Source organism: Branchiostoma belcheri, unplaced genomic scaffold (assembly GCF_001625305.1).
Source record: "Branchiostoma belcheri isolate BF01 breed outbred unplaced genomic scaffold, Haploidv18h27 scaffold79, whole genome shotgun sequence".
Taxonomy (NCBI): domain Eukaryota; kingdom Metazoa; phylum Chordata; class Leptocardii; order Amphioxiformes; family Branchiostomatidae; genus Branchiostoma; species Branchiostoma belcheri.
Window position 1 is genome coordinate 229828 of NW_017804453.1, and position 26125 is coordinate 255952.

Consider the following 26125-nt stretch of genomic DNA (forward strand, 5'->3'; position numbering starts at 1 on the left):
CCCAGTACTTTCCTCTCACGTACCCTCCACGTCAGCACTAGTGGTTGTGGTCTTCCTTGTCCTGGTCCTCAAAATACATGAAGTCCTGGAAAACAACAAAAGGCTAGTCATCAAGAAGTTATGTCACAATCATATAACACGTAAAATGTGTTCTTTTTTTACCTCCGTGTGCGTAGATTTTCTTTCGGTGTGTTTGTTTGCTTGTGTGTCCATAGTTATTCTACAGTCACTGAAAATGACACTTACCACCAAGAGACAAGCACCAAGCATAGTAGCCTTCAGTTTCACATCCAGGTCCTGGGGAACTGAGGGAGATACAGTGGAGTTACACAACGACATCTTCCACAAATGAAAGGCCACATGTGAAAAGATATGATTTCTATGCACCCTGTATGCGACGCGCACGTGACGTACACATGATAGTGGCCAGGTACTTGTGAAATGTTATGTTGCGCGTGTAACTTAACTACAGCATGGACATGTGACTTACACGTGACGCTGAAGTTAGTGGCATCAGTGAACATCTCCTTGGCAAAGCCTGCGTACTGACGGGTGACTTTCCCCACCTCGGTGTGCCCGTCACTGCCATAGGCCTGCAAATTGAAATTACGGTAACTTGAGAGATAAAATGATATTCTAAACATAGTGCATTGTTAGTGCACGCATTTCAATTAAGATTATTGGACGGGTACCATAGAATCGACGTAACGAACCCAGGGTGTGTCCTACGATGGCCATGCACTTGGTTGTGCGATGGCCGGCAAAAGAACGCGTTAACAATTATATCTGCAGACCATCGAGAGCCTGCATGGAAGGCTATTAAAGAAGATAGACACAGTCTGTTTTTTCTTTCGTCGAAAACTTGAAAAGAACTGTTTGTGCAGGTTGTTTGACCGAAGTTATTAGACGGATACCGTAAAATCAACGTCACAGGTGCAGCAGGCCCCGCTCCAGGCACAGCACGGTCCCCACATGTCGAACACCATCTCCCTGCGCTCGTTCATGATGTGGTAGTGTGGCTTCCAGAACGAACCCCTGGGACACATGTACAGTTTGGTTTCAAGCTGCTAGAGGACGCTCTTGCTCCATAAGAATACATTCAGACTTATTTCTGACTTTTGACTTTTCATGCAGGCGTGAAAATTGAGTTTGTACTGCCCATTGTGCACTATTACAAGCTTATAGGCCGATTCAATTAAGCCTGTGTCATATGAGTACTTCTGTTAGATTTATACTTGTTGAATGAGGGCAAATATGGACTTAAACTGCCCAGCGTAAATGAATCCTTAATAGGCCAATATCCTTTTTTTTTACAGGAACACTTTCCACACTTTCATGCTTACATTTGGCGCACAACACCGACAACTTGGCCCACGGGCGCCTCCACGAGGATTTCGTAGGCGCAGCAGTCACAGCAGCTGGCGCACCACTGGCCTCCCGCACAGCACTTAAACTCACGGTTCAGCCGGATCACCTCCTGTTAGCGGGAAGAGCAAAGGGAAATGCCTGCTGAAATCATGAGCAAAACAATACATTATAACTCAGTTTTATCAAGTACGTGTACGGTGTGCGAAGGTATTGTTTGCGAGCGGCAAATTGTACTCCTTTAGCGGACCAAACCCCCTGTCATGTTACCTGTCTATTTAGCCAATTTCTACTCTTTCCACCAGCCGCTTCAGAAGCCTGGTAGAGGATATCGTAGAAATACGTCAGACCACTTCTTTTGTCTTTGGCTGTGCAATTTAAAAAAACTCAATCAGATACTTCCTGGTATCTAATTGATACTTCTGAAATATCTAATTAGCTCTTTCATCTTAAAACTTTAACCCTAAGTTCCTCAAAATGTCTTCACGGTCAACTAGTGATTAAGTGCTGTCTACTTTACTTGTTTCATAGATGACCCGCTCTACATCTATTATCACTTGCTCCTCTCTTGAGGTTAAAGAACCCTAACTTCTGCTCAGTACCTGTCCGTTGTTGTCTGTGACGTGAAACTGAAAGCCTCTGTGGGCTCCACAGCAGATCCGGGAGCAGAAGTCTGACTCTGGGAACGAGAGGATGCACGTAAACAGGTGGTTAGTCTTTATCTCCAAGCAGATGTAAAGATCCGGCTTGTTCTCATGGTTTGCGCCTGTTTTTGCAACAATCAGTACTGTTTTTGCGAAACGTAAAAAGATATTTACGCTACTAGTAAACAAAGAGTACAGAATGTTGTAACATCAGGCGTAAAACACCTTCTGTGATCCGGATTCTTACATCTGGAGTGATCGAGGAATCTGGGATGCAGGGACTTTTAATACTTGTATACTACGTACGTAGGTGCGTTTTGACGTTCTGAAATATAACCTCCTCCAAGACTTAATTATAGGTAAGTACAGGAATTCCTTCTGCTTGTGGTATGCAGTTTCAATGTTTGATATACTATGAGAATGTTTGCTCTTTCCAAATACGGTCGCCATATTGAAATATACTCACATGAGACCTCGAGCACCGATATTGACATGAACACGCGTGAGCTTTCACCGAAGCGTCTTACCTTCGTATGCGAAGTACACCTGCTGTCCCATGGAGTTCTTGACGGCATACTTGTTTTTGGTCTCAATTCCAGTGAAGGCTGTAGCAACAAAATACGTCATTTTTCTGTGTGTGCCTTTTATTCAGGAATAGATAAAACCAAAAGCGCTAACCCTGCCATGTGAAATGCCAGTGTTAACGTGTGTGCCATTCTCACTTTAGATAATATCTAAAAAATCGCTGTTCTCCTTACCCTCCAGAAGTTCCACCTGTTGCTGCACCAGGAGTTGGTCCAGCTGAGTCAGGTACTCCAGGCCGGGCGGGCAGCCAGGGATGGCCCCGGGTACCGCCATCCATTGCATGGGCTGATTGGTCACTGCCTGAAATGCGGCAATTCGGTACGACTTCAACTACATGTCTGAGACTCAGCGCGGATCGATGTATATAAAAAGCTGCCTTAGTGTCCACAAAACACTAAAAGGTTACAAAATGGAAGTCTCTACGATGTGAAGTAAAATCAAGCACACTGGGATACTCGTGCCGTCGTGACGTATACAGAAAACTTAGCTGTCATGGAAAATGGTGCCATTAATCCCTGTCGTTGTTTGGTTCTGTCCGGTCTGCTTGAAAACTTCACGACATCGGCGTTACTACACTAGGTCACACTGTTCCCAAGCCGGGAGTAAGTTCGGTAACAGACTAGTTGCTAGCATGGTAAACATAAACACAACAGCAACACACACTTACAGCCGGACTTACCGCCATGGTTTAACCGTACTTCTTTGCTTCCAGCGGAGAAAGGGTGGAACTGCGTACACCACTGCTCAACAATCAGCTGCAGAACGGCATGACTTACATGTAGGTCAGAAAGAATGAAGAAAATACCTTGTCTATAGAGTTGACAAAAGGCACAGGTAATCCTAGAAGCAGTCAATCAGGCTCCGTGGATACGGGAATGGGAAGGGGAGGGAGATTATCACATGCAATGGTAAGCAAACTGACCCCCTATTTGTAAGTATTTACACAGGTAAAACAAGTATGTATGAAGCTTAAGAGCGTTGTAAAAGTAGAATATATCATTAAAAAGCAGGAATAGTGTTTGCTGTTTTGCATTGAATTTGAAATGACACGTTTGTTATTGATAAACGTATAGAATTCGAAAAGGCAAGACTCTCTCCGTGGCCACATCCATATCATCACATCTGGTCGTGAGAGTTTCACATCCATATAACAACCCACCTAACTTAATTAACCGAGTGATAAAAATGAACTATTTATGTATTTGATAACTCCAGAATAATATTTGAATTGTTTCATTGGCCAACTACATTGTATTTCAGATGTACCATAGCAGTACAGCAGTGATTATTGTTATCATTTGTTATTGTACTCAGGACAAGCTACAATGGAGCCGGGATACGTGTACTTTTGAAGGTTTTGCATTTAGGCTCTTGTGTCTATATACCCTGTAGGAGGGGTGCTGACGGTGTGCAAGGTGATTGCACAAACAAAGCTAAACAAATAGGGAACATTTTAAAAAACAGAACGGCCCAGCTTTATGTCTGCCATTCCAAACGACAATATCCTCAATACTCAACAAACAAAAGTTCAATCTTTTTGTCTACACTTGGCATGAACGTTAATGAGCTCTGAAAGGGGCTGTCTGATTAGAAATTTCCAAACAGCCAACCACTGACAGACACACCGAGCGATTCGGTTACGGCGCGTAGTTGTTTGTAAGGCGGGTTAAGGAGGCTTATGACTGTGAATGGGGACAACATCGCAAGTCTTGCATGGGAAGAGTGAAAATCTGAACCGAATGAGGCCATTCAAGGCAGCCCGAAGCTCTATCTTCTAAAACACAGTTGTAATCAACAATGGACCGTGGCTATCATTTAGTAGTAGAGTATTATTCATCGGACACAACGTGATATAAGACACTATACGTGCATCTCAGAGTTTTTAAAGTTTTGTCGGGGGGGGGGGCTGTTACGGGATATATTCATAAATCCCACAGAGCTCATGGTGTCGCCTAGCGGTGTGGTGGAAAACAACGCCGTAACTATCACGTACGAAGTTCCAAAGTCCATCAATTTAATCATGCAGTAACCACCTTTCTGCGACAGCCAACTTGACATTTTGCAATTGTAAGTCGGCGGATTTGGGTTCTCATTTAAATAAAAAGCAACAGAAGCCATACTGAAAGAAATATTTTCAAAGGCAAAGTCGACTTCTTGTAGTAAAATCTTGTCCGGGTAGTAAATGATACAATTGATTGTGGATATAGGCGTGGTTCATAGTGCAAATTCCATGGTCGCCAAGACACGGCATCGTGCATGTTGACTTTACCAACTATGATTAGACTAATATCGATAAACCTTTAACATGGCAAGCCTTGCGAATTGATAGTAACTGAGCTCGAGGTCCACCATAATATGCCTAGAACAACGATGATGGATGACGCCACGTAAACAGAGAAATCTATATCTCTCACGATCTTAATCCAACGGTAATTTAGCAAACAGTATAACAGGCACCTGATTACACATATAGGAAAACAACTTCAATGAAATGCAGTATTCTATGTTGATTCCGAACTGTACAAAACTGTATCCAAGACTTCATACTAGGCCTTTTAGAACAAACGATATTTTGATGACAAAGAACACTAGATTCATTTTGATTTTCTGGAGGCCGGACTGTATCATGATCAAGTTCCTCAACGGAGTCCCGTTAAAAACAGCGGATATGTAAGCCTCGGCTTAGACCGATCGACATTATGTATGAACAAAGATCTACCAAAGTATGAAGTTATCAAGTTATACCGCAGTCTATACCCTTCGCAATGTAAGTTACTTTCTACAGACTCAGCTTGAAAACATACGAGTAGACACATTTAGTAGAAAGAGCTGAATCAAGGTCTTGCAGATCAATCTGTTTGTTTAGGCAATTATCAATAAATTTGACTCAATTTAACCACATACAGGTCGGTGACTACATCTACCGTATACCTTTCATACATTTGCAACTCGCGGATGCTGAATTACGTACCTTGTTATGGGTAGCTGTTGTGTAGTGTCGGTGGAACGGTCCAGTAACACCTGGCGCACGACCGAGCGGACGGAAAATCAAACCTTTTCCGGGATGTATCAATCCGCGACCCATGGCAACGACCTAAACCTTTTACTAGCAGACAAGAAATGAAATTGTTGTAAATACCGTCACATTGGGGACGTAGATACCTATTTGTACAGATCCCAGTTGTAATCTTTCTTGGGAAGGGCGTCCGTGATTGGAGCTTGGTGACGGACTACTTTATTTGGTGCGGAGGGGGAGAAAACTTTTAGCTGTCTGATGACGTATGTACGTACTTCACTCATTGAACCAGACGTTTTTCTAGGGTCACTGAAAGGTCATTCGACCAGTAAATGGTTCAAACAATAAGCAGTGCCATACGATATACATATATATTATGTAACACATCTCCCTCTATATAAAGAAGACTTTTTTTAATTGACTAAAGAAATCTGGACTTGAATCTCTAGACCTGAATCCTGACCTGGGCCTCAGTTCAAATACGCATCCCTAGCCTGGGCACCAGACCCACAGCATACAGGGAGTCTGCACACTGGATACTTTGGGCCTAATGTGCTGTGGGTCTGGCATCCAGGCTAACGCACCCCTAGCCACACCCTTAGCCAACTCAAGAATACACCCTTTGAGACCACAGCAACAAGTGTCCTCTATATAAGGGCGTGGTCTTCTGGCGCTCAAAGCGGGAACGTCGAGTACGTCAAAGAGGATGGTATGTGATTATTAATTGCACAAACAACTCAAATCCTGACGAACGTTTCGTTCGATAAGTACGTTCCCACAACCAGCTAACATTATTGCGTATAGACATGGACAAAATACTGTTTGCTTAAAAAAAACGCGTCCTTGCATGGGCCATGTCGACCGCCATAGAAATCTGACACCTACTGTTGTTGTGTGCGGTATCCAAAATACTATCCGGGTCAGCTATCGTAAGTGACAACCCTTGTTGTGTTAAGCCACGGCAGGGCAGTCTGAATAGGATAGATGATTCATATAGTTGGAATGCATTGTGAACCTTAGTTCGAAGTTGGGTTAGTCTGATTCCCCCGGGGTACGTTTATGTGCATCAGTACATGTAAAATCATTGAAAGACAATGTGGACCTCGGTTGAAGTAAGATGGTCTTAGTAGGAACCTGTTTGGGGCTTGTCTGTGTATCTACACTGCAGTTTTTATATGTCCTGCCAGAAGGCGTAGTGTCATTCTGCTTTTCGATCCTTCCCGAGTGCAAGTGCTGAAAGTTTTGCATCAGTGATATAAAATGAATAGATTATCCACAACATAAATGACTCTAATTCTAGACATACAGTAATCGTTTATTGATAGTTAGAAATTCATCAGATTAAAATGTACACACATCGATCAACAGCTAGTGTTAAAAATGATAACCACACTACTCTTATCTTTACTACTTCATGCATTACATTTATGGTAGTATTATTGCTAACATTTTGAAGCTCATGCATATCTAAAAAGATTATCTTCACCCACGTTACATTGTTAATTCAATTACCCTTGGACTACAATGGAATACAAAAATGTTATTACTAGTATGGGTTACATGATTATATGACCTACACCAATCTGACTCTAATAGTATCACTGAAATATGAAAGCATTACATCAGCAGCAGCATAAAGTCACCAACTATATCAGCTCCATAGTGATGCCAGTTTGAATACCATGTTCAAAGTTAGTGTTTTTTTCCTTTTTCTTCTGTGGGGGACACCACAAATGGCAGTGAAACATTTCCAAACAAAATTTAAATTTAATTTGTTTTCCATGAAAACTATTGTTGATGAAAGTGACAAATTGTCAAGTGTAGAGTTGATTACCCTGAATGGAGGCATGGCACTTCCGTTTGTAGATATACTATCATCGCATTCTGCATGAAGTAGCTTGTAAGATGCTTGGCATCAAAATTTAGACAACTGGCTCTGTTTAAACATGGTATCAAACTGCTCAGCTCCAACACAGCATTTGTAGAGTTAAACTTACAATACAAAGTATTCTCGGTATGAAGGTAGGTGACATATCGTTTTTCCGTGATGCACGAAACATTACGTGGTGTGCAAAATCCTATATGTGAAGAAAATGCGAGTAATTACGAAGCATTGACTGTAATGTCTGAGATGAAAGAGAGGAGCAATGTTCCAATTGAACTTCACAATATCTGTAACCTGGAGTCCACTTGCAAAGGTCCCTATCGAACCAAAAAAACTGGATTCCAGGCTACAATCTGACATTTGGTAAAAAACAATGAAGGCTAACTTTCCTTTTGTAACTTAATCACGGCAACACCCAGCATTCAACCAGTCAATTCTACAGCTTAGGGATTACTCCCTTAAAAAAATAATTCTGTGATAATTTTTTACCAATTTCTAATCTGCTTTGGTATCCAAAAACATGGTAAGACCATGTAATTTGCCACCCTGAAGTGAGTTATTTGGTGTTTGCCTTGACATATATAATCCATTTCTCGAGTGTCATAAAATTCATTTAAGGTGTACATTATAAGGTCTCAAACATCTTTCCCATTTGACAATGGTGTGATGTACATTTGCCCTGAGCTACAGAAGACACAGGAATGTGGAAAGTTGTAAGTGCCGGCAGGACTACCCTCTAAGCAGAGGCTAGGCTTGTTAGATGTTTTTCTGTTGGGCTTTCTATTTTATCAGCTATACTTTGGGTACACTGGCTAGGCAAGTATACCTAAGGAATTGCTGACAGTCAGAATAGAAAGCCTGAAAATACATCCAAAACAAGCCTAACCATTGCATGGGGAGTAGTCAGGAGAGTAGAGGAGGTAGACATGTAGGCAAGAAACTGGTTTGGGAGTAGGCTAACATTTTTAACAATAAAAGTGCAAGCATTTATAATGTTTAACTCTGGACTTCTGCACAGTCTCTCTACAATAACATACAGAAAGAAGAAGGTCTACTATATTTCAGTCTATACATCGATATCTCACCAATAAAATGACCAAATTTACAAAACAAACTAGCGTGAATGTCTTATAGAGAGTCTAGTGTAAGAAAATAAGATCTGACTTCCTACATATTATAAAGTAGTGGGTTGTGGGAAAGAGTGGTCCAGTCCTGAAGGTGGAAAAGGTGGTCCAGTTTGGTTAGGGAGGGCTCCATATGTAATGTGTGCATGTGCAATTCTGACAAAAGAGTGTCTAAAAGGGTTAACATTACAAATAATCCAACAAAGTCCATCAACGATATCAAACTGAAATATTCTCAAAGGCTAAGGGGAGGAAGATGGCTTCTCCTCTGCACAAAGCCCCTTGTCATTTAACTCCATTTAGCCACTGTCCCCATTGTACTCGAAGTACATGAAATCCTGTGATAATAAAAAAAAAAAAGATGATTAGTGTATCATGACCAAACTCGTTTCTAGTATAAATATGCTGCATTATATGTGTAGGAATGTTGTGTACCTAAACGTTACATCAGGTACTGATAACGTGGTTTAGGTACAGGTCCGGTGGCAGCGAAGACAGGCAGTACTCAGGCATTATCCATTTGCCAGACAATATCCAATGTGCCACTTGGGTATGGGTGCAAGAGCTATTCCCTTAATTACATCATGTAAACACCTCCCCCACATGTGTTCATAGTATCGTTTGGTACAGAAGTTAAAGAAAGGCTGAAGAAGAAACCTTTTTTGAGCGTTGCCAAGGTTACAGCATTCACTGGTTGTCCGAGTGTTCAAAGTACATGAAATCCTGTGATAAAAGGAAGTGAAGACAAGTGCATCATACGGAAAAAATGAAAAAAGGAATAGAAAAGGGTTAGCAAGCAAGTTATGACTCAATGAAGAGAAGGTATTACATATTACATGATAGATCTTGAAGTTTAGGATATCAGTATAGTACAAGCATAGCAAAGTGATTTCTTTGTTTCTATGTTTGCATTACCTGTTTCAAAATAATCATCTCATGTATGATGTTACTGTAACATACACAATGTATTACCAAAATGCCACCAAACATAGCACAGGAAAATGTTCTTGGGGAAAAGATACAGAAAATGAGTTAGAATGAATCCAAATTTTTAGACCAAAACAATCTGCAGTTCCAAAATTGATTGCTTGGAGTCCGAAACAAACTACTTTTCTCCTGACATCTACATACAATGTATATGAATCATCCATATTCAAACTAACCATAAATAGTAGTAAGCCTAATGTCAACTGGCATTTTCCTCGCAAAATGAAGTACAACACAACATGAATTTAATTTGGATTATTTTCCCCCGTGATTTTCTGCCAAAATACAATTTAAGTAGAATTGATGCTTTTCCCTCCACATAACCTGAGCAACCAATGTATTGAAAGACATAATATACTTACAATGAGCATGGCTGCCCCAAACAGTGTGGCCTTCATCTTCACATCCAAGTCCTGGGGGACTGAAAAAAAAGATGAGGACATTTGAAGTTTGTCTAACAATGGAAAGGTGGCAAAGTTGTTTCACCAGCAAACTTTAACACCACGAAAACTGCCTTTCCTCTTCTACTGCGACACTAAGTCCATGCAAAAATAAATGAATTTACAGCACACTCACAGGTCATGCTGAAGTTGCTGGCCTTGGTGAAGCACTCCTGGACAAACCCTGCGTACTGACGAGTCACGGCCCCAACTTTGGTGACTCCGTCAGTCCCGAGGATCTGCAGAACACAATATGGGTACATTGTCAGCACAACCATGGAAGACAGGAAATGAGCAAACACACAAAAATGACATGCTGAAAACTTACGTACATGGAGATAAAAAAGTCAAAACCTACATTGAAGTCCACATCACAGGTGCAGCATGGGCCAGCCCAGACACAACAAGGTCCCCAGATCTTGAAGATTTCGTCTCGCTGACCATTCATGATACTGAAGTGGGGCTTCCACTTAGATCCCCTGCAAATACAGCAATATGCACATGACCCTAATTTTTAATTATGTATCTAATGTTACCTCTTAAGCCAGGAGAACTACAGAAAAAATTGGCAAACTTGTAAAAATTGTAAGCGCCTGGTTCTGAGGGGGTTGCAGAATTAATGAAAATTGAAAACTACCCTGGGTCGGCACTGGGTTGGCAGTAGCCTGGACTTCATCTTATTCTAGCTCCAGTTCATACCTGTGATTGCATCCACGCAGAATATGACTTCCGACAAGATTTGTAGTCAGCCATTGTAGACAAATAGCCAACCACAACAACCAACTCCCAACCATAAATGACTTTCTTCACTCCTAACTCCCAACCATGGTCTTGAGAAGGTAGAGAGGCCATTATTGTTGGTATTTAACATATATATTATACATACACGTATGTGTAAAGGGTTAGTTTAAAATGTGTACCTAAGTGTGCATTTAATACATAAAAAAGCATTCCTAATGTTCAAAACAAGGTACACAACATACAGCTGGCGCACGATTCCGATCTGCTGACCAACAGGAGCTTCCACATAGACCTCGAAGGCACAGCAGTCACAGCAGCCAGCACACCAACAGCACCCTGCACAGCATTTGAAATCACGGCGGATACGCATCACTTCCTGTGGGAGGCAAACCACATTGTTAAAGTGATCACATACCAATTGTTTATCACGCTACATAATACATGTGATTTCTTGTTCACAAAATGGACATGGCACTGTTGTTCTACTGTTGATATATATGTGTCAGGGTAGAGATAGTAACCTGGCAGAAGCATCGCATTCGGTCGACTGTTGGCATATTTCCTATTATCCTGATTGCCATCTCTCAACAGAATTGCAGTGTCTACCGGTAGAATTGGCCATTCTCCCAGATTGCAATTTGTACTATGATATATGCACATAAATCTATTTGTTTGTATATATTTGTATTCCTGTGATGTTTCCACACAATGTGTCAGATTGTGTATTACCTGTTGATTGTTGTCTGTGACGTGGATGGTGAACTCACGCTGGTTTCCACACATGATCCTCATACAGAAGTCGGTCTCTGGAGGCATAACAAAAGGAAAAGGATATTCACACTATGAAAAGTATGATACGCATATCATTGCAATTGACAAAAACAATAGAACCATTCTTTTTTTTAGGGAACAAAAAATCAGGCTTTCAGCAATGGTTAGAGTCCCGTGAATAGTTTCTTCAGGTTGGTAAGTCACTGAATAAAGAATTCTGGGACCTTCAAGTTCACCTGATTTCCTGTGTCTGACCTTTTGACCCGTCATTCTGCATGTAAATTGTAACCCTAACCACAAGCTGTCAACCTACTGTCAACCTACTCGCAAACCCACCCATGCAAAACAGTTGACTTTCATAACCATAGGTAAATACTGGTCATAAAGTATAGGTTTAGGGAGACAGACATCAGACTTCCGTTCAGTAAACTCACCCTCATAGGCAAAGTAGACCTGCTGACCAAGGCTGTTCTTGATCTTGTACTTGTTGTTCATCTCCACACCAGTGAAGGCTGTAAGGGAGTAAACATAAGCCATGATTTGGCTCATTCAGAAAATTGTTGCCTGCAGAAGTGATTCATTTCTAATTAATCAGAATTTTAACATAGGCTGCCCCAACAATTTTACAGCATTTCTTCCTCGGAAGTAGAATTAGTGGATTAATAAATGAGAGCACAATCTGAACATATTCCTAGCAAAACAATAGACATTCGCAAGCTAGACTTTTCCACGGTTGGCATTATCTAGAAAGATGCTCCATTTTAAATGTATCAGACTCAAGTGTTGGTTTGGCCAGTGTCCCTACCCTCAAACAGCTCCACTTGCTGATGGACCAGCAGTTGGTCAATCTGGGTCAGGTACTCCAGACCAGGGGGGCATCCTGGGATAGCGACGGGAGTCGGCATCCACTGCTGAACGACCCCGGGTTGGTTGGTAACAGGCTGCTGCTGAGAACGTAAAAATGAGCAGCTGAGTGCTAGATCTCATGGCACATGCATACTTGGCCCATACATGTAGGGGTGCTGTTTTGTTCTAATTCTGAGAATGAATACGTAACAGGTAGTTGTTCTAACTTGCAGTGTGTACTGTATTGTGACTTACTTTAGTGAGTGTGTGCCTCAGTATTTCCCTAGACAGAAGGATTATAAAGTGAGACAGTTGCAGAGGTGACTGTCCAAGCAGGTATCAGGTGGGAAGATTGTGACATTTGATATCAATCAGGGGCCTTAAGCAGTCAGATCTTGGGGTCCAGTCAGAAATCATCACAATAAAAAAGTAAAATGCATCCTTACCATCTGCATAGCTATGTCTGCTTTTCAGTTGCGATGAACTCAAGAGGTTTCCAAGACGACACTGCAAGTGTTAATATGTAAAAAAAAGCATTTAGTATTCCAATAAAGGATCACTATATAGAAATTATATGTCACAGTACATACATCCCTCAAATTTTTGTTTTACTGTAAATTTGGCATTCGTATAAAAAATGCAATAAAAATTGACAGTGGTCGTTGAAAAGTTGATCTCTCTGTAAACTGTGTACGTGTGTTGGAACAAAGTTCAATGTTTTACTATGATTACTACCAACACAGATGAACTTTCATGATAAAAATTGAGGCATTGGGCATCAGGTCAAAAGCCAAATTTTTTTTGAGAGATTTACTGTCATAACAAAAACGGTGTACAGAAATGTAAATGTGGAATACCTCTACAAGATACGACAACATCCAGGAAGAATAAGAACTAGTGGAAGTGGGGGAGGGCGTAAGGTTGTTTTTGCCCTACCACTTTCCAGTCAAATTTTCAGCTGCTTCTATACGCCCCCCCCCCCAAAAAAAGACATCTGCCTGAAAATACATTTATGAGGGCGTGTCATACCCTCTCTTTCGAAACGAGTCGACTAGTCGCAAGTAAAAACATGCCCCTGGCCCAACTCTTCTAGTACAATAACTGGTATTACGTTAGATATGAATCTTCCAAGTCTGGAGCAGTGAGGAAGTTGAATTTCTTTTTTACCAGTCCTACTCTAAATTCCTACCTTCCCGTCCAAACAGCACAATGGCGTCCTTACCTGGCTTGTTTACCACTCAAAAGCGCGATACATATAATCATGTAATATAACATGGACTGTGGTAAGAAAAATAACTCACAACGTGCTAGCTTATCGGGTAAAGCCTCTAGCCGTGGCGACTCTTGAATCGGGCGTCATAAGACTACTAGCAAAGAGTCGCCACGGCTCGCTAGCTTCTACTTCTTTTAACTAGCCGAGGCCGGCGACTAAAAGGTGAGCCTCTTTATTAAATATATTTGCTGCATATAACGTTACTGACAATACAGCGAATATATAAGAGTATCCCTTAATCGCCACTGCTAGGTACTTGCACTCCGTTGTAGCCTCTAAACGAACCAGACGTTCATAATTTTTGACAGCTATATATAATTTACAAACGTAAACAGGTTTTGCCTGTCGGATTTCTCTCTACCCTACAGCAACTATGTGATAACATAAATAGCTGGGGTAATAATAATGAGTAGTATAGGAACAGCTACTCGTCTACGTAGCTTACGCTGTGTCTGATTTCAGCCTGTAGATCGAGTGTGTAGATGTCGTGGCTGTGCTGTGGAAACGCGTACACCACCTCTACGGGAATTTGCATAAAAGGAAATCATTTGATCACAAAGAATCACGGACACCGGGGGATGGGGGCAGGGAATCGATTTTTTTCTAGATTACTCTATGCCTGATAGCACTTCTATCATCTGGCCTTAATATTGTTTCAACCATTTTGAACGTTACTGATATTCATCCCAAGCGGTCACTGTGCCATGTATGTAGATATTACTTCCAAATAAATAAATAAATTGGCCAGCCACCCCCTTCCAGCTATTTGGAATGGACCATAACATTTGCGCTGCCGTTTGACATTTTTGTTACTCGCCGAGTGACTCCTTGTTTACAACAATGATCTGTAGAACTAGTACTTTAATCCATTATAAGAATCTTACAACAGATACTATGATTCAGAAAGCTTTTCGCGAATTTACCATTCACGCCCTCCCCCCCTCACCACCACGCACCATCCCTCTTGACAGAGGGTTTTCTGGTCCTCTCATTTCTACCCTATGACCTCCTTGGGGAGAAACCTCATTGCCTTATGCGTAATATCAGGTGACCTAAACATGTCATGGTCCGTCAGATCTCGAGCTGGTGTAGACAAGGAGAAACTGCTACCCCTACAATGCTGTTTATATACATGTCGGTTACATGCCCGTAGCCAGGATTTTGAATGGGGGGGTTCTTCCCACTGCTTGAGGGGACCTCGAGCGCCGTAGGCGCGAGGTTCCTAGGGGGGTTCGGGGGCATGCTCCCCCGGAAAATTATAACAGACTTTTGGCCTTGGCTACAGTATACATTATGCATTTATGAGCATAAGGCCTTAAAGTAAGACGCACGCTACTTGTTCAGGCTCATGTGTCGTCTGATTGCCAAGGCAACAAATGACGCATGCTTTACTGGGGCTTTTTCTTTGAAACTGTCAGGGGCGCCCAGTGTTGTTATTGTAGCTGTCTGTTGTTGTTGCACTCTGACAGTGTGGACCAAGGACCTCCTTGTGTGCACCAAGGAGGATTTTAACCTCCTTGTTTTGACGTCGACGAACCTCAATCAATGTCAGTTACGTATTTGTTATGTGGTATAGTGTTGACAGAATTGATGGGTCGTCATACTGATGGAATATTACTGGTGGCGGGAATGATACTATTATTTGAAGAAGCTCTACTTTCTAGACCTTTCTAGTATCTTAGCTGTAACGTGTTATATCACAGTGGCTGTATATTAAAAAAAACACCGTGTCTGTCTTCTGTCTACCATCGAACCACCACATTTTTACCCTACCGGTCGTCAAAACAGACAGGCGCCAAATGCAAATGACATACTGGCAGTACCGATGCGTCCTATCGGTCGTGTGTATAGGTGTGGCTAACATTCATTCACTGTAAGTAAATTTCAAGGAAACGCCAATTTGTGTACATGTTTACACGCGCTAGTTCAGACAAGGTTTAAGACATAACCTCCTTGGTTCAGACAATCTCTTATTAGGGCGACAATCACTATGTCTATGCACTATGAGATGTTCTCCCACAAAAATGTGTTACACAATATGACAACATGCTGGTCAACACCAGACGGATTTTGTACATACCACCATGGAATACATGTACTTAAAGGGGTGGGCGTGGCCACAGGTAAGGTAAGCCGTCTCGGTTCAAGAGGCACTTGGAACTATCCATGTCCAGGTACAGCAATACGCTGTGATTTGATAGTACGTCCTATTATATACTAGAAGCATGTTGTTTACTGGGCTGGGGACACAACATGACAACCCACGCCATGACCACAGGATTCTAATTATGTGGTCATTATCTAATATTAAATGCTAACATCGTTTGGATTAGCATTTGGACTAGTACTACATGTATTATGGACACGTACTTTTCCAATTTCAACACAAAAGTAAGGTTTTAATTTTCTGACGCCCCTCATATTCGATACAAATTGCCATCAACTCACTATGGGATATTCCATTCTACCGTAGGGATAGATTTTTTTATGAAGTTGTCCTACACTGCAGCGGCTGCCACGATTTAAATACAAGGAAATATGGTGGTTGGTTTTCTAGAAATGGCGATCATAACAACGCTTGGTATAACACATAGAAACGAGAGATGGAAGCGACGTGATATGTTTACTCCAAGGAGGTCCAAATATCTGTTGAACAAACGTAGTGGTTGAGCGAGAATTTGCCAGAAATAGCGTCGGTTGTGTAGCCTGGCCTTTGCAACGCCGTTCAACACAACAAAGCCTGTTTATCCCAGCTTTGGTGACACGAAACCTCTAAATTAAGCTAACCCAGGTAAAAATCGAACTTACCTTTCAGTGCACGTAGATAGGAACACAGCCTAGTCTGAGCTAGCTCTCCAAGAGACAACCCAAACGTCCTGTCGTCCTGTCAGTATCAGTGGGTTGACTCACAGTCAGGCTACTGCCCCCGGGCTCTGGGGACAATTCGTTTGAGATTCGCGGGGTGGGTTGAAGCAGTCGGATCGCGCTCCTAGCGGTCTTACACTAGAAACTTCCATGCATCATTGTATGCCCCGTCTTTCTAAGCACACCAGCTATCTACAATCCAAAAATTGTGATCATATCTGAACACGAGATATCAAAAACGGACGTTCCGCTTCAGTGCCTGACAAAGTCGATAGGGCCCATAATCTAAACATTTCCAGGTCTCTTTGGCGGAGGTAATAACGAATCTTACACTTCAAATTACATGTACATCAAAACAGCACTTCATTTTCATTGATAGGTATCAGTACAATTGACACGCATCAACAGTTAAAAAAAACCATACGTAAAACCGACAATGGTCATGCAAGTGTTTATCAAGATTGTTTAGCTCAGCTCGAGTACAGTTCAGTTCATCCACTTAGAGGCACAAAATATCTCAGTCTGGCACGGTGACTTTATAATTGCCACAAAGCATTATTGGGCAGTATAAAAAAATCAATATTCTCAACACACGTTTACTTGATTACTAAAATGACATACATGTACAAAGGATTAACATGATTAGTATCGAAAAAATCATTGTTGATGCCATTATGCATATTCCTGTCCATTATTATCACTATTTTTTTAATGTGAAAAGAGGGAGACAAATCATGAAATCTACCAGGTTTTAGCCTGATTCAATGAAAATTAAAATTAAGTCGTAGAATTCTGACACTTGAAGAGTGTCTCAGACCTGAGGAAAATTTGTGTTTCCGGTTACCTCCCAACCATGTAGCAAAAACCTGAGGGTGCCAGTTAGAATTTTCAATCTGCGTCATGTAAAACGTTATACAGTAGAATTATATTCCAATTATCATGTTCCCCTCATTTCTGCCGAAATAGAAAAATTTCATTATAAAATGCCAATGTATAGTAAACATTATATGCCTTTGTTTAGTTTCTCAATATTCTTGAAATTAAAATATGATGTTGAAAATATCAGTCCTAATACATTTACACTGTTAAACTGTATTTGTTGTATCACTTCGTCCGAAATTTAAAAAAAAACACCTACCGACCCTATTTTTCTAGGACCGTAATCGGAAACACAACATTCATTTTCCTAGGCCTTAGTACGTATCAGTCGATGTGGCAATCTTTGTTTAAACCTGGGGCCAGTGATATTATTCCCTTGCTCTCTATTTTGTACTCAGCCCGCTCACTGGTTGTTCCCATTGTACTCGAAGAACATGAAATCCTGCAATAGAAAGTATATATATACTTGTTATGAGGTGAAGCAAAAAAGTCATACAGTACATATATGCATTTAGCCCACATGGGCATGAATGTGAAACTAAAGATCATTTTTATTCAAACATATCAAGACAAATACATTGTACTTACAATGAGCATGGCTGCCCCAAACAGTGTGGCCTTCATCTTGACATCCAAGTCCTGGGGGACTGCATGATAAAAAGAAAAGGCGTGCCAGGTACGTCTATAAACCAAGAAGCTTAAAAAATTATCAAACGTCCATGCATTTAAAAACTTAATGCAAGTGGATTTTATAATGCTCATTAAAGGCTACCGAAATCAGTTCTGTGTTCATTTTTTCGTCCCCCTATTTCTAATGGCTCTCTCTATATGTTTACTGACTGTAAAAGCTCCATATAATCCACTAATACTCACAGGTCATGCTGAAGTTGCTGGCCTTGGTGAAGCACTCCTGGACAAACCCTGCGTACTGACGAGTCACGGCCCCAACTTTGGTGCTTCCGTCAGTCCCAAAGATCTGCAGGGTTTGGTTTGGATACATTTTGTGTTAGCATGGCCCTCCGACACCCTAGCAGCTGGTAACCAAAACATCGTAATAATCTCCAAGCAGATTCTGTGGGGCAAGGGGTTTTATATTGGCCGCCTGACCATTGACCTCCTGTAAACCGTTGCCGATTTGATACTGCATTGCACTTGCACCCAAGCCGTCACCAGGCTACACGTTACCCCCCCCCCTCCCAATCATCATCATAGCTTGTAGAATAAAAGCTACAATAAACCAAGAACACAAAGTCTCAGCTAACATTGTATTGTTGTTGTTATTTGAACTTTTTAAAGCTCTCGTTTCCCCCTCGCGGCCCTTCGCATATGAAACTGTTGATAGTACTGCAGGTCCAATAAATCGATCACTTGTAGTTTGATTTTAGTCTCCACCAGACTTCTCGACCAGAATAAATCGTAGAAATCGGCCTAAAAAGGTATTAATTGGCCAGAGAAGGTAGCCGGCCAGAGAAGCTCCAGCTCCCCGCCAATTAATACCCTTTTTAGGCCGATTTCTACGATTTATTCACCCCGCAAAAGAAGTCTGGTGGAGACTAGTTTGATTTGAATGATATGTACTAGTGGAAACATACATCAAAGTCCACATCACACATGCAGCACGGGCCAGACCACGCACAGCAGGGGCCCCAGATCTTAAAGATCTCGTCCCGCTGGCCGTTCATGACACTGTAGTGGGCCTTCCATCCGGATCCCCTGGAAAACGAAACGAACAGTATACTAGTATGTAATAGATTGACCTTAGGCAGGTACGAACAGAAACAAACGCAAGTTTAGAAACAGCAACGCAACAAGAAATTTACTTTCAGGAAGTACTTTCCAGTTCCAAGATATCCCGGACGTTTTTTTTTCATTTTTACTTTATGAATGTACATGTATTATACACACAAGTCTAGTTTCAGCTGTCGGTTTTATCGTTTTTGGAAACCCAAAGCTACGAACAGAATCAAATGAAGCAAATATTAGATTATTACAAACAAGTGAGACAACGCACAGCTGGCGCACGATTCCGATCTGCTGACCAACAGGAGCCTCCACGTAAACCTCGAAGGCACAGCAGTCACAGCAGCCAGCACACCAACAGCACCCTGCACAGCATTTGAAATCACGACGGACTCGCATCACCTCCTGCGGGGGCAAAATCATCGATAAAGTTAGACGCACAATCCCTGTACAGTATCCCTGTTAGTGTTCGTTTTTGTCACATGCCGTAACGGTTGCAATTGCTTCAAATTGTGTTTCCCTGCTTCTGCAAAATGCTAGGCCAGTGACAGGAAGTTTGGTTAAAGGTTCTTGAATTTCCTGCTACATGTACATATGTGTATGCATACCTGTTGCCTTATATAGCCAGTGTGAGAATGCAAACGGCAAATAAAAAAGAGAAATTCACAAAAGCTCTAAATATTTGACCCTTGTAAAGTAGTTGATCTTTGATTTTTTTTGTAATACATGAGTGATAGTTTATTTCTACTGACAACGTTTATTTTGAATTCTGCTAGTGTACGATGATGGCTGTTTCTGCACGACCGGACAAGTATTAAAAAAGTTCGGCATTGGGCATTACCTGTTGATTGTTGTCTGTGACATGGATGGTGAACTCGCGCTGGTTTCCACACAACATCCTCATGCAAAGATCAGTCTCTGGAAGAAGTTTGGGTATGTGATCAGTGAGCCAAAAGTACACAAAAATTTCCCGAAGACAAAGCTAATGTTTATACTATGCCTTATGGTCTAGTTATACTGTAATATTTGAACTTTGGTGGTAGTTTGGTATCTTAGCGTCTATATGTCTCTTACCATAAACGAGATGTAACATGTCTCTCCATATGGTCACTTACAGATTACCATAATTACACAAGTCATAACCGTTACAACACATACATAATCATAATAAAAATGCTTGAATATCATATTTCTGTGTAAACTCACCCTCATAGGCAAAGTAGACCTGCTGACCAAGGCTGTTCTTGATCTTGTACTTGTTGTTCATCTCAATACCAGTGAAGGCTGTTTAGGAAAGTCCGAAGAGAAAATTGTAACTACATCATCTTTACGTTATAATAAAATTGACATGGAAGACATGAATGTAAAACATATGCAATAGGTCATATAAATGACAATTCGCTCATGGTTAACGTTGATAAGCCAATCCATCAAGGTTTGTTGTCTCTTAGTTGTAGCCACCTGACAGCTACGTTGAAATTAACCCAGAAATGTGTTAAATCTACACGTACGATACACAGCAGTTTTCTCACTTCCAAGTTGTTGTTACGTTATCTTCTAAAAAATGACAAAAGTGTTAAAATCATGTCCGTCGCCCTGCTCCCTACCCTCGAACAGCTCCACTTGCTGATGGACCAGCAGTTGGTCAACCTGGGTCAGATACTCCAGACCAGGGGGGCATCCTGGGATAGCTGCTGGAGCCGGCATCCACTGCTGGGCGACCCCGCCGGGCTGAGCGGTAACGGGCTGTTGCTACAGCAGAGAACGTGGATGGTGCAAACAATTAATAAAAGGATATATATATGGACGTGCATTGAAAAGTTCCAATCAAGTTACGTCATCGATGCCTTATAACGTACCCAAAGCACGTAACGTCAAGCTTTTGGTAGCGCTAAGGGCACCACGTCATTAAGTGCTACTCAAATTGGCACTAATTCTAGCATACAATATTTGAAGGGGATCGAAAGTCGGTGAACATGCATGTGGTCATTGGAGGAAAGAAAGTAAAATATGTATGCTACCTGTTTTCCAATGTCACTCTTAATGTAATCAAACTTAAAACACACACTTTGGAATAGTTCATAGTATTATATATTACATTAATCTTACAATTCTTTTTCTTTTCTTTTCGTTATGCCAATGAGTACGGAAAAATACAAACATGTGTCCTCACCATCGCCATGAGTGCCTCGGTTTTTCTAATGTGGTCGATTCAAGAATTCTGAAGACACTGCAAGATAATACATACAGGATCCGGAGTTAGCTTCTTCACCCATCACCACCATCGGAACAACGACAATGTGTTGATGTGTGCTAATCATGTACATGTTACGTTGCGTAGACGAAGCTAAGATTGCCGTTCATTACCATCACTCCCACCATGCCAGTTCCGGCTTTTGTCAATATTAAAGCTGCCAAAGGCCTAATTTTGGACGACTGTACATAAGTTTGTTCAAGCTTTGTGTATCAAACATTTGTCCGTGCCGGTCGGGTGAGCAATATCCATCATTACATGGTTAACTCTGGGGCCAGTGTTGCAAGATATGAAAATCTGCACGGGGGAACTGGGTTACAAGATCCCTCCCTTAGTACCGAGAGTTAATTGGTTCGGGACAACGAATACCGCCGTGCAAGGTATGATCGATTATCAGTTATCTGGGGCTTTGATTTCACCTGGTTAATTGATACGTACGTTTCCGGTTCTCTCAGCGTTTGTTCACTATACATGTATCATACGGATCCGTACTTATAATAGATGAAATAAGCATTATTCATTTGTTCATTTTAATACAATCCACCGCGACTTCTTGGGCCTGTCGCTCAGATTCCAAAATGGCCAGCGAGTCGAGCGTACTTGTCGCTTTAAAACCTACTCTGTCAGATTAGGTCGGGCTCAGTAACCATCGAATGTCCCTAAAACTTTTCATATGCCCATCTGACCTGTGTGAGTTAGTTAGTTGTAAAATAAATACTGTAAGTCTCTTTAGATTCGCGGGGCCTAAAGTTCGCGGTTTCGGGAAAGTGGACAATCCGCGGTATTTTTAGATTCGCGATCTCTCCTTGGTTATTTTTGAAAGATAAATTTGTAAAGTGTATATTTAAAATGATAAAAGTTCGTGTTCCGGCATTTATATCCTAAAACGCGGCGCAAAAATTTGTTTCGTGCACCGCGCGAGACTGCCGGCGGTATAGCTGACGATCGATCTGACGCACGTGTAAACAATTTTCTTTGTTCGGAAATAAGCGCTAAAACGCTATTTTCTACGACTACACATCGATACTCTAGTGAAGAAATGCATAATCGAAAGAATCTTTCGGGAAAATATATATTACTAAAAATATTTATGCCGTCTTCGGCGAGATTTTGAACCCGGAAGTATGCAAAGGTCGCCTTCGGTTTTGTAGCGGCCCACGGTAGCGTTTCTATCCAGCAAAAAAAAAAAAAAAAAAACGCCCGCAAAGCAGGGCGCAAAAGAGAATCAACTAACATTTCCCAGATACCAGCAGTTATGTTTTTAATCAAAATATTTGTAGATATGCCCGATGTGCCCGCAATTTTCAAGCGCCCGGGCGCGCATGGCCGGCGCTCTGCACACAGAGATTTTTGTCCGGCGGTGCACGTTTGACACGGCCAGTGCCACAGTATCGCGATTCGGTGTCTCATAATATTATAATTTTTTGACATCCGTATAACTTTAAAAAATTTGGTACTCAACATACGTACATTTGCTAAGAATAAAGTTGATTTGCAGTGATTTGTGTTTGTTGCGTGTGTTTGTGTTTCGCTTACCGTCGTTAATGCATGTGGGGAGGGGGGCGCACTTACGCAAAACATATTCGCGGGGAAATAGATTCGCGGTACAGAGGTCCCCGCGAATTCCGCGAATCTAAATATGCCGCGGAAATATGTAGACTTACAGTAGAATGAAGTGCCCCTTTAGAGGTCTCAGATCCATGGGATGAGTTTATATTTTCCTGCTGTGTAACGCCAGGATTAACCATAGCACCAGGTACTAGTAATTATGAGCGACGTCAGGTGACTATCTTGCATGTCACGGAAATACAAAAGAAGGAAACCGGACCCCGGTTTGTTTTGCGGGGTAGTCACAGCGGCATCAGTCAACCCTTTTCCCCTTTGTTGACTCGGTACCTGGCACTGTTCAAAGCAACAACTCTGGAAGGTGCGTGATGGATGAACATTTGTCAACACGCATTGGCCGCCACAATCCGTCAATCGTGGGGTTACTCTGTTCGCAGGTCCGAATGAGGGCAGTTTTTTTACTACATGCCCTACATGTACAGAGAAGGGGTAGCCTGGATGTAATCCTTTCGGCTTTACGCTCTCTCGGTCGTATGTTATATCTTGCCAAAAAGGGGAGGGGCAAGAAGCGACCGAAAGAGCGTACTAAAGCTAAATGTGCTGACATATACTTAGTAGTCTAGAGAAGGGCAAACAAACTAATAAATGATATCGATGAGAAGATATTGTTGCAATAATTTGGTTTTAGCTGCATAGAACCCAATTCTCTAGTTGTACATTACATTGCACCTGCTTCATCAAGAAATGAGTACCCCCCACCCCGGCCCCATAAGTACATCACGAATTACATGGCCCCCAAACGTCTGAGTTATCAGAAGCAAACTTAATAATAGATTCACCATTCCTTTTACGTTAACGCTATTACACGCGATTAAGGGCACATATCTGCATAGATCGCTACAAGGAACCGGACGTGAAACTTTGAAACACGCTCCTGATTGGCACAGTAATGATCAGAAACCAAAAATCCCATCAATCAAAGACCCTATCTAGCGGGTCACCGAATCTGTTTCTCTTCAAATCCGATCTGTATTGTTATTTTTTCCTTAACATGCACCACTAGGTCCGGACGTCCGTACTATCAATATGTGAAAAGAATATCCATGACAACATATAAAATCATAACAGTGATAGCGGACTTTTGCCAGCTGCAGGCTACGGTAAGATACATTTATATTGCGATGCAAGTTCTTTCATGACCTTTCTGCATTTAATCCGTCCACTATCAAAATAACGTTTGACCGCGCGGGGCATGCACGAGAAATTACAACGTGCGCTGTAATTGCGCTACAGACATTGATTAATTGAACTTACCATTAATACTAGCATGAAATTAGTGTCCTTTTTTTCTGTTTTTGTCATGTATCATTTTTTGAAATGCAATAAAAAGATTAAAAAAAAATGGAATTATTAACGTGTCGGGTGCCTTGATTATGCTACATACGCACATCGGTACCATCGTGTGAAAGCCATAGCTGCATAAACGGACTTTCCTCATAAACATTCTTCCAAAGCAGACAAGCGAGTTCATAAGGTCAAGTTCCCAACAATCAGGCTACTAGTATTAGGGTCAGACTTGACGGGAATACTAAGTCATTAACGGGCAAAGATAATGCAAACAGAACTTAATTTACACACAGAAACATTTTCCGACTTGGTCTAATCGTCGCCACCGTTGCCAACTGAACATCGTACGTAAGACTTTGCAACATGAACGTTACGGTAACGTGACGTTACTTCTGAAAAATGGCGGACTCATGGGTCACGTGTTCACATCATAAACATGATTGCCATTCAGGCTTAAAGTTTACGATGTGATCAATATGCATACCCAGCATAGATTACGGTGAACCTTATCACTTTCTATATAATTCGAGACGAAAATAGCTATCATTGTATTTACAATTGGAGAAAAATGCTCGGTAGCATGTCCAGAAGGAACGTTTTACCGTTCAACTCCGTTATCCGTGACGTTAACGTATATCAAATGTACTTAAAGAATCTTGGAAGTTGGTAACATCGAGAGCAGGTAGCATATTGGTATCTTTGCATGCTCCTCGTGTCTCTCTAATTTTCCACTTACCCATATGTAAACTAGGACTAGTAGGAGCCCTTTCCTGATATTTGCCAAGCTTCACTGCTTTCAACAAGAGCCCTTCACGGCTCGGACACGCCCCACCCACGTAACTTTACACCACAGTGGAACACAATATATACGACACGGTCTTTCAGCGTTTCATTTCAGAATGCTAGTAACGTTACATATCTGAGATGAGAAAATATGTTTCTAAGTCGATTTGAAAACCTTAAAAATGGCTTGCAGATCATGATCAACGGATTCGGGTTTGCCACTGCTGACAGTGGTGGTAACAGGTGTGTTCTGGGAATGAAAACATAACCTACTCCTTGTGGAGTGAGAGAAGTAAACATCTGCGTGAAGGTCATATCATGACGGAGGTTAGAAGTGGTGTTTAGGTCATGTTTGAGTCCGTTATTTCTGGTCGACTAAAGACAAGTATAAACAACTTCGAGCGGTCGAATAATGACAGGATGGCTAGATGTTTGCAGTTCCAGACTTTGCTAAATAGAAACGTGAAGTCACTTCGGACACGTTACCGTTTCTTAAAAAAACTTTTTATCTTGACTTTGTTGCGGGTCAGACCTTTTTGATGATACTGAGCTGCACGTGATGATACAGAGCTTCACGTGGCAGAGGCTAGTGGTACTTTTGGGACCACTTTCTTCAGCCATAAGTAGTTCCACACCAGAGGTCTGTGCTGGTTCCACGTGTTGACACACCTGTCACTGAGTACTGTGCACAAGGCGCGGCCGCCGTCTTAGGATAATGCGCAAGAACCTAATTCCCTCAGCCCTCGTGCCTTGCATCTTTAGTAGGCCCAGTAAACGGACCCTAACGTGTTTAACGAGAGATTGGAAGGTTTCTGTGGTGTGAAGAAGAAAGTAAATCCCTACCTGTAGTCCTGACCAGTAGCGACCTTGCGAGCCTACCGCACCCTGTCACAAAGTATGGCGGGAGGGTATCGGATGTCTGTGAGGGGAAGGGTAGAGTAACTAGTCCTATTGTGTTGACGTAAATAAAACATATAGGAACCACAGAACCAATCAGAAGTCAATTGGCGATGT

At 41.7% G+C, this 26125-nt stretch overlaps 1 protein-coding gene across 1 annotated transcript in view; it reads right to left on the reverse strand.

Moving 5' to 3' along the window:
• LOC109485884 overlaps nt 1–26018 on the reverse strand; it is a 31931-nt gene extending 5913 nt beyond the window's left edge. Inside the window, exons 1-23 of the mRNA XM_019789557.1 lie at nt 25955–26018; nt 21335–21391; nt 20769–20913; nt 20368–20445; nt 20003–20079; nt 19433–19566; nt 19014–19134; nt 18295–18397; nt 18010–18068; nt 12364–12505; nt 11993–12070; nt 11517–11593; nt 11030–11163; nt 10405–10525; nt 10183–10285; nt 9969–10027; nt 2768–2894; nt 2537–2614; nt 1968–2044; nt 1344–1477; nt 915–1035; nt 491–593; nt 247–305 (exon numbers count right to left, since the gene is read on the reverse strand). Of these exons, the coding sequence (XP_019645116.1) occupies nt 247–305; nt 491–593; nt 915–1035; nt 1344–1477; nt 1968–2044; nt 2537–2614; nt 2768–2894; nt 9969–10027; nt 10183–10285; nt 10405–10525; nt 11030–11163; nt 11517–11593; nt 11993–12070; nt 12364–12505; nt 18010–18068; nt 18295–18397; nt 19014–19134; nt 19433–19566; nt 20003–20079; nt 20368–20445; nt 20769–20913; nt 21335–21343 (2139 nt within the window). The 5' untranslated portion in view covers nt 21344–21391; nt 25955–26018. The remainder of the gene's footprint in view (nt 1–246; nt 306–490; nt 594–914; nt 1036–1343; nt 1478–1967; nt 2045–2536; nt 2615–2767; nt 2895–9968; nt 10028–10182; nt 10286–10404; nt 10526–11029; nt 11164–11516; nt 11594–11992; nt 12071–12363; nt 12506–18009; nt 18069–18294; nt 18398–19013; nt 19135–19432; nt 19567–20002; nt 20080–20367; nt 20446–20768; nt 20914–21334; nt 21392–25954) is intronic.
• Between the last annotated feature and the right edge of the window lie 107 nt (nt 26019–26125).